Source organism: Mus caroli, unplaced genomic scaffold (genome assembly GCF_978045245.1).
Source record: "Mus caroli unplaced genomic scaffold, Mus_caroli_1 scaffold_8, whole genome shotgun sequence".
Classification (NCBI taxonomy): domain Eukaryota; kingdom Metazoa; phylum Chordata; class Mammalia; order Rodentia; family Muridae; genus Mus; species Mus caroli.
In genome coordinates this window covers 27308769-27321197 of record NW_028227263.1, presented here as the reverse complement: position 1 = coordinate 27321197, position 12429 = coordinate 27308769, and the positions used below count along the sequence as shown (strand labels likewise).

The following is a 12429-nucleotide window of genomic DNA, read 5'->3' as shown; positions in this document are numbered from 1 at the left end:
ACGGGCAGGGGAGATGTCTTCTTGGCAGGGGCCAGGCTAGTCCTTAGTGGACTGTCTTCTCTCTACCAAGACCGCTTCAAATGATTCAGAAGACAGAGGCTGAGGCAGGAGGACTGAGAATCTGAAGCCAGTCTGGGTGAGGCCCTCTCTCAAATACAAACAAATAGGGCTGCAGTAATGGCTCTGTTGGTAAACTGCTTGCCTTGCAAGCACAGGGACCGGAGTTCAATCCCCAGGAACCTCATGGAAAAGCTGGGCATAGGAGCATGGGTTTATAATCCAAGCACTGGGAAGGAGGGAGCAGGCGGACCCCTGGAGCCAGCCTTTAGCCTGCTTGCTTTGAAAAAAAAAAAGTTTAAAAAGGATAGCACCTGAGAACATTACCCAAGGTTAACTTCTAGCCTCCATGTGCATGTGCACCTGCACATACGCACACACACACACACACACGCACACCACGTAAACAAACAAACAAGTGATGTCCAGTGTTACTGGACACAACGTAGGCAGCCTCTGGGAACACGCACACAGTGCAGAAGCATACGTCACAATTGTGGAAAGCTTTTACACTGGATCCCGGTGGGTCTCGCAGTGGCTGGATCACAGCACGTCTTCTCAAGCCTTATCCTCCTCTGCAGCTAAGATAAAAACTCTGCCCCAAAGTGAGTCAGGGCTTGAGCCACGAGGGAAAAACCTCAGGACATGCACACGCCACGGCATGGCGGTGGTCTGGCACCTAACAAACGTCCCTCAGACGGACACGTGGAAAAGTGACCTTGGGAATTTCTCTGCTCCTGGGTGGCCACAGTGCACCACTCCGGATTTCATCAATGGATTTGTCATAAAATACAATAGCGGCTGGCTCTTCACCGGCAGGTGAACTCTGCACAGCACTGTGGCAGTTCACAGGGCCTGACAGGCTAAGCTTGGGTGAGGCTGGGCCTGCTCCTGGACGCAGGTCGGATACAACACTGCCTAGCAGGATGTCACTGGAGGTCAGAAAGGAGTTGGGGTTCCACAGTCTCTTTGGTGGATACCCCCCATTAAGTTCCACCTCTTTTTCTTTTTTCTTGATTTTTCCAGACAGGATCTCAAGTAACTCCAGCTGGTCTCAATACTTAGCAGGGGTCGGTCTTGAACTTCAATCCTCCAGGCTCCATCCCCCTAACTGCTAGGATTACAGGTGTGGAGCACCACGTCTATCCCTTTCCAATACCAGTCCCCTGTGGACTAAGGTTCCAACACATAGATCCGCCTGGGATAAGCCACCACACGTGGCTTGTCAAGTAACTTCTCTGTGCCTCAGTTTCTACAGAGGTGAAACAAATAATCCTGCCCTGGTTTGCTTTCTGTTGCTGTGATAAATACCAGGATCAAAAGCTACTTAAGTAGGGAAGGGCTTACAGGGTAGGCTTTATCTAGGCCGCATGCTATAAGCATATGCCTCGGGATGGAGTGCTGGGCTCTCTCACATCAATTACCAGTCTAGATCATCTCCCTCAGACACAGCCACAGGCCAATCTGATACACACAGTCTCTCAGCCAAGGCTCCTTCTTCCCACGTAACCCAAGTTGTCAAGTTGACAAAGAAAACTACCAGGACAAACCCTTACATCACTGAGTTTCTGAAAGAGCTGGAGAAAGTTACATTGCAGACTCCACAGGCAAATGCAGACCCGGACCTGTAGAGTCTGCACCAACAGGCTCTGACTTGCCTGAACCTGGGCCACCCTGCTCCTCTAAGATCTCCCCAAGGCCTCTTCAAACACATTTTACTCTGGGCAGCCAGGGGCTGGGTCCTTTAGATCCTCAGGGACCTTAAACCCAGGTGCAGCAGGATCTTGGTATCCACCACAGAAAAGACTCAAAAGCAGTCAAGAGTGAAGCAAAGTCGTCGAGGCTCCTGACTGGAAAGACAGACTTGAAGGGAGTCCAGTGCAGGGGGAAGAGGATTGCCCTGCCCCCACATCAGCAGTCACCATGGATACAATTCGGGGAGCTTCCAAGTTTAGATGTTAGAGGAAGCCCACGCCTGGCCTGGAGACTTATCACAGAGCTGTGTCCCTAGATAGATAGGTGTAGGTTACCATTTTTGGAAGGGCACACTGGAAGAAATAAAATACGACTACAAAACGAAGAGGTTCTTGCTCTCTTCCTTGGGTCACAGGATGCTGGACTTAGAGCCTCATTCAGTAGCCAGAGTTTTTGTTTTTGTTTTGTTTTGTTTTCATAATAATTCGTTTTTGTTTTATGTGTATTGGTGTTTGGCTTGCACGTATGTCTGTGTGGGATCCCCTGTAACTGGAGTCACAGGGAGTGCTGAGCTGCCACGTGGGTGCTGAACATGGAACCTCTGCAAGCACAGCCAGTGCTCCTAACCACTGGGCCACCTCTCCAGCCCCCAAGTAGCCACCACATATATGGGACTTCTCAGAAAGGAGAGGGCAGGGCTGGTGAAAGGGCTCAGCAGGTAAGAGCACTGACTGCTCTTCCCAAGGTCCTGAGTTCAAATCCCAGCAACCACATGGTGGCTCACAACCATTCATAATGAGATCTGGTGCCCTCTTTTTCTGGTGCGTCTAAAGACAGCTACAGTGTACTTACTTATAATAGTAAATGAATTCCTTAAAAAACAAACAAACAAACAAACAAAAACATAAGAATTTTAAAAGACAGAAAGGAGAAGGCAGTGCTATAGACTTGGAGGTCAGCCAGTAAGCCAGTGATGGACAGAAATCAGAACCAGGCGTGCGTGTGTGTGTGTGTGTGTGTGTGTGTGTGTGTGTGTGTGAGAGAGAGAGAGAGAGAGAGAGAGAGAAAGAGAGAGAGAGTGTGTGTGTATGTGTGTTGTGTGTGAGTGTGCATGTGAGTGTGTGAGTATGCATGTGATTGTGTGTGTGAGTGTGTGTGTGAGAGAGAATGTGTGTTGTGTGTGAATGTGTGTGTGTGCGTGTGTGAGTGTGCATGTGAGAGTGTGTGTTGTGTGTGAGTGTGCATGTGAGTGTGTGAGTGTGCATGTGAGTGTGTGAGTGTGTGTGTGTGGTGGGGGAGGATCCTTCCTTCCTCTCTCCTCCCTCCCACTCTCCCTACTCTTTGTTCCAGACAGAGTCTCTACACAGACAGGATGGCCTAAAGCCTTAGAACTCCTCCTTCAACCCCCTGCTGACTGGCCACCCATACCTTGCTTGGTTCTTCATTTATTTTGTTTAAGTTTGGTTTCTAAAATTACATTTCCCTGTGTGTGTAGGGGGTGTACCAGGAAGCACAGGCGTGTGGAGGGAAGAAGACCACTGTGGAGCTCAGCAGACAACTTTTGAGAGTCCTCCCCTTCCTCCATGTGGACTAGAGATCAAACCCTGGTCACCCACCAGGCTTGGCAGACAAGCACCTTAGCTCTCCTGTCCTCTGCCCTTCTGGTCCCCTCTCTGAAGGTCCCTTCCCTTTGTGTTGCCAGCAAAGGCTCCAAACATTCTTTATATCCCCCTGCCTCAGCTTAGAGTCACTTCAGAGGCCCTACCCCATCTGGGCTGGTAATGTCACACACACATACACACATGGACACACACACACACACATATAGACATACACACACAGACACACACCACCTCCACCTTTGTGCTACTTCTTTCCCAGCGGCTGGACTCCCTTGGATTTTCTCTGCTTCCTTCTCTTCACTGCATCCTTCCCAGTGCCTGACTTGGAGCTCAATGCCCTGTCTCCTGCAGGCTGGCTCCCTGGGGACCAGTCCAAGGGCCTGCTGGTTAGAGCTGGCTTGCCTCCCTCCTCCTCCTCCTTCTGGGAGAGTACCTCAAGTACACAGCCCAGTTTGACTGGGTGGTCCCAAGCCCAAATTCTCTCCTTGGGAGAGGCATCGGCTTGCAACCAAGTCACAGCCCTGCAAAGCTATTTCCCCCTTTTATCCCTTCAGACCTCTCACTTCCTGAAAAAACAAAGAAAGCCACCTCTGAGCTGGGTCCCTGTTGCTGGGCAGAGCTGGGCTCCCCCAGACAGAGCTGCAAAAATAGCTGTCCCCAAGAGAACCTGACTGAAAAAAAAGGCTCAAGTGATCTCCAGCCTAGTCCAGAACATTCTACCCTCCTCAGAGGCCTAGAAGGGTGATTCGGTGGGTCACTCCCCAGATGAAGGGCTAAGCAGATAAAGGAAGACATAAATAGCTATATGTCTTTGTATCTATTGTGGTGGAGTATGCTTGACTCAAACAGATGTGAAGAACAGTTTTAAGGTCATGCACATGCCTGGTGGTGTATCGGCAGAGGTCCAGGCACAATGGGCCTGTCACAATCCCTATGCTGTTAGGGTTACAAAGACCAAACAAAAGTACCCACAGTGTTGTCAGGGCTCTGGGACAATATCCCAAAATATGCTTCAGACTCTCATGTCCCAGCTCCTAGGTAAGACAGACACACAGAAATTCTCTTGCCCAAGGGCAGTCATGAAGACTAGACTCCACTGTCCCTAAGACAGAAGAAATTCTCCACCTTTGTTTGATGGGTGTTGATAGAGATTTCAAGAGGGAACCTTCCAGGGGATGCCTGAGAAGCTGGGTGCCCTGCCTGGCTCACCCACAGCTCACACACAGCCATGATGTGCCTTGCGGTTCTCCAGGGCTGTGTGGCTTCACCACCCAAGCAGCATGTCACCCTGGACCTTTGAGTCTTCAAGTGTATAAAAAGCTCTGATGTAGCCAGGCAAAGTACACAGCTCAAATGCCAGCACTGAGGAACTGAGGCAGAAGGGTGGTGGGGGCAAGGCTAGACAGGGCTACACTCTAAGACTCAAAATAAAGTTAAAACATTAGGAAAAAAAAAAGGGTTGGGGGAGGACAAGGTTTTCCAACAAGAAAGCTGTGCACATGAAGGGCTGAACAACTCTACTCACAGGGGCCTGATGTCCACGAGTGGATGTGTACACACACAGCATGTGACCTACAAACAATGGAGCATTAGTCACCTATGAAAAGGGACGGAGTACTGTGTCATTTGACCCTGGATGAACTCCAATGATGAGCCGAGAGGAAGCCATTAAGTCCTCAAATCAGTGCCTCGATAGGAGATCCACAGACAGGTAGAAGTGGACTGTTTGCAGAAAGCTGAGGAGGGGGAGGGACTACTGAATGAGGGCGGGGCCTCTTTGGGTGATGCAGATGTGCTGAAATGAGTGAGACCCAGACAGACCATCTCTTGATGCAGAAGAAACTAGTTACATTGGTGCAGTGAGGGATTTACTAATTAACCTGCTAAGGAAATACTAAGGTTACACAAAGTAGAATTTAGCTGAAGGAGATCTCCAATATCGGCAGTACACTAACCAGGCTTGCTAGAAACTGCAGGAAGAAGAATGTTGTACCATAATTGAAGTTTAGGGTTTCCAGAGAAAGTTTCCGCTAATGCTGGTTCACCAAGATTGACCTCCAATTAGGTTTCATTGCCATAACAAAGGGAGACAGCCCTGACTAACAACCAGCCTTTAGGCTACTCCCACATCAAAGAACAAGCCCCCAAGGGGCAGCTCAAGGGCACAGCAGGTTTGAAGCCATCACCAAGTCCTGGTCTGCTTTTAAATCAGGAGAAGCACAGTCCTGCCAGGTGGACAAGAGGGACCTGGGTAACAAACATTCAAAATGAACACCAGGTGTTAAGAAATAATTCCAATAACACCTTTACCCTGTAAATCTCCCATCTGCCCCAGTGGCCAGACTTGCAGTCTCCTGTCTTGTTTAAATTGTTCAGAGTGTGACCTGGACTGGAATGGAGAGGTTTAAGGATGATAGCAGAGGTGAAAAGCACTTGTCTAAAGTGGCTATGTTAGTAAAACCTGTTCCAGCCAGCTCCTCTTTGGACACAAAGAGGGGATGCGAGTTATCATTAAGGTGTTTTCTCCGCAATCTCCTGAGTGTGCAGAGTGGGTTCTCACTGGGGATGAGGGGGAGCAAGCACAGTGGGTTCTCACTGGGGGGGGAGGAGCAGGCAGAGTGGGTTCTCACTGGGGATGAGGGGGAGCAGGCAGAGTGGGTTCTCACTGGGGATGAGGGGGAGCAAGCAGAATGGGTTCTCACTGGGGATGAGGAGGAGCAGGCAGAATAAATTCTCACTGGGGATGAGGGGAAGCAAGCAGAGTGGGTTCTCACTGGGGATGAGGGGGAGCAAGCAGAATGGGTTCTCACTGGGGATGAGGAGGAGCAGGCAGAATAAATTCTCACTGGGGATGAGGGGGAGCAAGCAGAGTGGGTTCTCACTGGGGATGAGGGGGAGCAGGCAGAGTGAATTCTCACTGGGGATGGGGGGAGCATGCAGAGTGGGTTCTCACTGGGGGAGAGGAGCCGGCAGAGTGGGTTCTCACTGGGGGGGAGGAGCAGACAGAGTGGGTTCTCACTGGGGATGAGGGAGAGCAAGCAGAGTGGGTTCTCACTGGGGATGAGGGGGAGCAAGCAGAGTGGGTTCTCACTGGGGGTGGGGGGAGGAGCAGGCAGAGCAGATTCTTACTGGCCATGAGGGGGAGCAGGCAGAGTGGGTACTGGGGATGAGGGGGAGCAGGCAGAGTGGGTACTGGGGATGAGGGAGAGCAGGCAGAGTGGGTTCTCATGGGGGGGCATGATTTGCATCATTCCACCCTGATGAACAACAGCTGAACCTGTCTGAATCACACCTCCATGAAGTAAAGAGAAGAGGAGGGAGGAAGGAGACAACATGGGGTGAGAGGGCATGTTAGAGGCGTACACTCTCAGTCTCACACAGAGGAGCACATGAGCACAGTAGCCTGGCAAGATGAGTCTTCTGTGAAAAGGGGGCACACCACACAGGAAGTTCACTGCGTGTCCATTCTAACACAGGCGGTGGTGATTCAGTGTCTTCCCCCATCCCCACCCCACCCCCATTCCATCCTCCCAGCCCCCATTGTCTGGGATGGGACCTCAAAGTTTTTCATGACTGCCTAGTTTTCAGGGAGTCAGTGCAAAGGAAATGAAGGGCAATAGAGGTCACTTAAATTCTGATAACGTGGCAGGACGTGGTGGCACACACCGAAGGCAGGGGTCTTCTGTGAGTTCAAGGCCAGCCTGGTCTACATAGTGAGTTCCAGGACGGCCAAGGACTACATACTGAGACCCTTCTCAACCAAAAGAACACACACAAAACAAACAAAATAATAAATTTTGATAACACAGCAGGACCTTTGTATAAACAAGTTTTAACCAGTTGGAGGGAAATGAGGACATTTGCATGAATGTTTCAGAGCGGGAAAGAGAAATATTTTGATTTCTTGTCACAAACAAAAGTTTTACAGTGCTCGAGAGAAAAGAATATTAAATGATCCTTGCAGGAGAGAAGGAGGAGAGGAGAGACGGAAGAGAGGAAGGGAAAGAGAGTGGGAGGGAAGTCTGGAACTGAGGCGAGAGGGGGAGGCCAGCTACCTGTCAGCAGAGACCTGGTGAACGGAGCTTCCCTGTGTGCCTCTAGGAGGTGTGGCCACGACTGCAGGGAAGGAAGGCTGGGTGGCTGTGGCGGGTGGAGGCTTTGCTGGAGCCCTCCTCCTCTCCAGCAGGCTGGACAGGGCCTTGGGTTGTACTCCAGTCAGAATCTCCTCCTTATAAATATGGAGATGAAGCCTCAAGAAAGGCGATTTGCATAAACTTGCATGAGTCCAGCTCTGAGAAACAGGGTTGAGCCAAGCGCATTTGTCCCCAAAGCCCGGCTAAGGGGGAGAGGCTCAGCGATCAAGTGCCTGCTAAGCCCGTGTGAGGGCTGGAGTTCTACTCCAGGGCTGCACACACACAATAAAGAAGGAATCAGCAAGATGTGCAAGGACACACCTGCCATGCCAGTACTCGGGGAACACAGGCAGGAAGGCCATGAGTTCAAGCTCAGCCTGGGCTACTTGGTGAATCCCAGGGAAAGCCTGAGCTACAAAACAAACTATGGGGGGGGGAATCCCTCCCCCTCAGGAGAGTACATAGAGGGGACAGAGTCCAGCCTGGGAGAGGCAATCAAAGAGGACTTCTGGGAAGAAGTGACACTGAAGGAAGAGATATATGTACCTTATAAGGAAGGTTATGGTCCCCAAGGTGGATGGACAGGCTGGAGTGTCCATCAGGTGGGCCTGGGAGGAACGGGAATTAAAACAGGAACCAGTGGAGAGGGACTAACATGCAAACACTATCATCAGAGTGTGCCAGACACTGAGGCCACCTTCCAGGAGCCCCATAGCACAAGAGTACAGCCATAAATGTCAACACTTAAATTTTCTTAACACTGGCCCCACAATGGCCCCAGAGAGCTACACTCCCAATGTCTGGGTGCTCACACTGGGCAAGGTGACCCATGATGACCAAGGAGCTGCTGCAGAAATCTGGCATGGACGTCAAGACTGAACCCCAGAACACAATAGCTTCCAGCCTGCTCTCTTGGAGTCATCTGCTCTGGGGAGGATATGAGCCATGTGGAGGGGAAGCCAAAACCAGCCTGAGAAGGCAGAGTAGGCCGGTTGATCAAGCCATGGTGGGAAGGACCCTCCAGGGCCAGTCAAAGATGCAGGCAACTGCAAAGCCAGGTTCCCCTTGACTACAGCCTTACAGTGATAGACTCAGGGAGCAGAGACCCCAGAGGGTTCACTCCTGACTGCGCACACCATGGTCTAGCACAGGACTGTTGCTCGGCTACAGATCACCATGCTGCTGTGGGGTCCGTTTTCAAAGAGGTCCTACCTCATGCTGCTAGATTAGGAAGTCAGAAAACAGCATCTGTGTGGGGGCAGACACTATGCACCTGTGTTCCAGGGCACCCAGAGAGGTCAAATTATGAGATGAAGGCCAGCCTGGCCAGCATCAGGAGGCAGAGGCAGGACTCCACGGCTGGCCCAGATTGCAGAGGGTTAGTTTCCAAAAAACAAAAACAAAAACAAACAAAAACCCAAGACAACAACTTTAAAATGTAAAAGGAACTGGGGAATGTAGTTCCGAGGGAGAGCTCTTGTCCTGCTTGTGTGAGGCTCTGAGACCTACCCTGGGAGTTTCAAAACAAACAAAACCTTGCAGATAACCAAGGGGGGTGGGGAGATGGCTCAGTTATAGGGGCCCAGGGGTTGCTTAGAGTGGCCCTTCAACTCTCAGCAAAGACCCAAAGTGAGACCGAGCATGCTGAAACAAGAGGAAGAGCCATGGGAGCCACCCAGAAAGATACTGGGTTTTCACAGTGCTGCATGGGACCCTGGAGTGGCTGGAAAACGCTACAGGAGCCACGCCCCCAGCCCCTCACTGGGGGATTCCAGGCCCCTGGCTGTTATCAAAGGGCTGAAACAAGCTGACATCAGCAGAGCTGGAGCTGAGCAAGAAGGGGGGAAACCCTACCATAGAGCTTCGCCTGATTTTTTTTTTCCCCTTGCTTCCAGAGCTTTATCCCAGGACTGGGTCTTTCTTCTGGAGGCTGAAGAGCCCAATGCCCTCTCTCTGAGCTTTGCCTTCGTAGATCCAATCTCACTGAAACTCATACTGCAGATAAGTTTGTTAGTTCTGGCTCAAGACAAAAACAAAATAAATTCAAAGTACAAGGAAGCCTGCTCCAGGGGGTTGGCAGCTCTACTATATCTATTGGGCGGCGTCTTTACACATTTCTGTAAAATCTCAGGAAGCTGTATAATTGGCTGTATATTTAACACAACTAGAAAGAAAATTTTCCTGTGCTAAGTAGGCTGCCATCCACTGTTGCCTCGCTATAATCGGGGCTGTGCTGGGCATTTGTTAATATTTCACTGTTATTCAGTCAATCTGAGGCTCAGAGAGGGCAAGTCACTTGGCAAAATTCACACAGCAATAAAGACCAGAGACAGAATGGCTTCCAGTGGGTTTAAAGGGAATATCTAGGGGCCAGCCGCTGGGGCGGGCAGATTGTCACAATCTCTTCACATAATAAGATACAGTGGCGATCTAGAGGCTGGCCTGGGTCCGTGAATCGCCGCGTGGAAAGTGGGGAACTGCCTCTCCAGCTCGGTAGGCAGGGCAAGGGGAGCCTCCTCGCCGGGCATGTCCGCTGCCCACGGCTTTCCCCGCAGCGGTGTCCCGCGGAGGACCAGGACGGCCACCCTGCCGCCCCGCACGCCTGGTCCCGCCGCGACCTACCTGGGTGTACGGCCCGCTGCCGGCTGGACCCGTGGCCCGGGTCGCCCGCGCTACCCTCGCTCATCACGGCTCGGCGAGGACCCTCCAGCCGCCTGGACCCGCGGCCCCGCCTCGTCGGGTTCCAGATGACGTCACAGAGGCGGGCAGGGCCGTTCCCACGGGCGCGGGGTGGGGACCGGCTACCTCCAGGAGCCTCTCCCTCGCCTTGGTCCCTCCCTCCCCTTTCCTACTCTCCCAGTGCGCTCTCCCCCTCCTTCTCCCCCCCCTCCCCTTTCTCTTTCTCTCCCTCCCTCTCTTCTGGTACTCTGAGACCCAGGTTGGCCTTGAGTTCCTAATCTCCTGCCTCCACCTCCTAAGTGCTTGGATTACAAGTCCCACTTGTAAATTGTCACTTGGTAGCAAGTGTGGAACGGAAAGGGAAAGTGTGGAATGTTGCCCTTTGGGTTCGTGTGTGTGTGTGTGTGTGTGTGTGTGTGTGTGTGGACACATGCATATCTAAGACAGTCAATATGTACCTTACACACTATATATCAATGTATGTGTGTGTAGATGGCTGTCTAGAGGGTGCAGTCAACTTGCATGGTTACTGGAGGGAAGGGCAGGTGGGTGGGGGAGGATTTGCTACAATATGTTCTTCCTAGAAATGTTCTAATTCACCAACACCCCATACATATATATACATGTACAGCTAAAACATAAAATTAAAGTAATGAACGGGGCCAGTAAGATGAATCAGCAGGTAAAGGTGTTTGCCACCAAGCCTGGCAGCCTGAGTTCTAGCTTCAGAATCCATATGGTAGAAGGAGAAGATGGGCTCCCACAGATGTCCCCTGCATGCATACAGGCACAAAAGAAATACGAATAAATGAAATTTGGAAAATATTCGTTTAAAGAAGAAAGTGGGACTTTAGTGATGCTTCATTGGTTAAGAGCATTTCCTGCTCTTCCAGAGGTTTGGGGTTCCATCCCCAACACCCACAACCACCCTGAATGCCAGCTCCAGGGAACTCTCTTCCGACCTCCACAGGCACCTGACACACACAGCACGTGCAAACACACATACACATAAATAAAAAGTTAAAAAGAAGAACTTGGGAGACAGATGGATCTGTAAATGTGAGCCAGCCTGATCTACATAGCAAGTTCCAGGCCAGCCAGGGCGACATAGTGATATCCTGTCTGGAAGGAGGAGAAGGAACAAGGAGGAATTGGGAATTGATGGATGGAATGGCTGTCCCACCTTCTCAGGAGGCTGAAGCAGGAAGATTGAGCCCAAGAACTCAAGGCCAGCCTTGACAACACAGGAACCTCAACAAAGAAAGAAGAAAGTGGATCGGAGGAGGGCCAGGGACAAGCAGGTGGCGACAGGGCAGAGCAAGACTGCTATTTTGAGAATTACTAAAAGGCTCAGACGCCAGCTGGCACTGGAGACCTTTATTGGTGGCAGTGCAGGCAGCCAAGCAGGATCACCACATCTGTTTGAAGGTCACGTGGCTTCCCAGCGTCCCTCCCTGTGCTCTTCACCCTTCGCATTTTCCTACACTGTGCCCTCATCCTCCCTTGTCAGTTAGATAGTGTCTGCTGACCTCTGGCTGTTTACACAGTTTCTGTCCTTTTAGTTTCTCTGGCTTACTGAATGACTAATACAGGATATTAACATTGATTTAAAAAGAATATTGCCAGCCATCATGACTCGGGCTTGGAACTCCAGAGCTCTAGAGACAGAGGAGGCAGCACTATTATGAGTTCAAGTCCAGCCTGGGCTATATAGCAAAACCTGACTCAAAACAAATAAATAAGAAAACTGAACTAGAATGTAAAGACTATGACCCAATGGTAGTGAGGAGTGTTCCAGCAGGCACCAGCTTACTCCTGTATGCGTTGCAGTCCATCTCCAGGGCCTGGGCTGTTTCTCCCCAAACAGAAACACTTCCTACAGTTTTCCTTCATCTTCCAACCCACTTCCACATTTCCATCTCATTATTTCCAGCTAATTTTCATTTATGATTATGGATGTTTGTGTCTGTGCACCATGTGTGTGCCTGGTACCAGTGGAGACCAGAAGAGGGCATCATGTCCCCCGGAAATGGAGTTGCAGGCAGTTGTGAGCTTCCATGTGGGTGCTGGGACCAAAACCAGGGTCTCAGGAAGAAAGCCAGTGCTTGCAACTGTTCAGTCATTTCTCCAGACCCTCGAAGTGTTGTGTTGTTGTTGTTGTTGCTGTTGTTGTTGTTGTTAGGGTCTCATCAGCCCAGGCTGTCCATGAGCTCATTTTACAGCCAAGGGTGTCCTTGAACTCC

The 12429-nt window shown here is 50.9% G+C and overlaps 1 protein-coding gene across 1 annotated transcript in view; it reads right to left on the bottom strand.

Moving 5' to 3' along the window:
• Tmc7 (transmembrane channel like 7) overlaps window positions 1-10234 on the bottom strand; it is a 49371-nt gene extending 39137 nt beyond the window's left edge. The window contains exon 1 of the mRNA XM_021167895.3: window positions 10130-10234. Coding sequence (XP_021023554.1) covers window positions 10130-10193 — 64 coding nt within the window. The 5' untranslated portion in view covers window positions 10194-10234. The remainder of the gene's footprint in view (window positions 1-10129) is intronic.
• Window positions 10235-12429: the final 2195 nt, after the last annotated feature.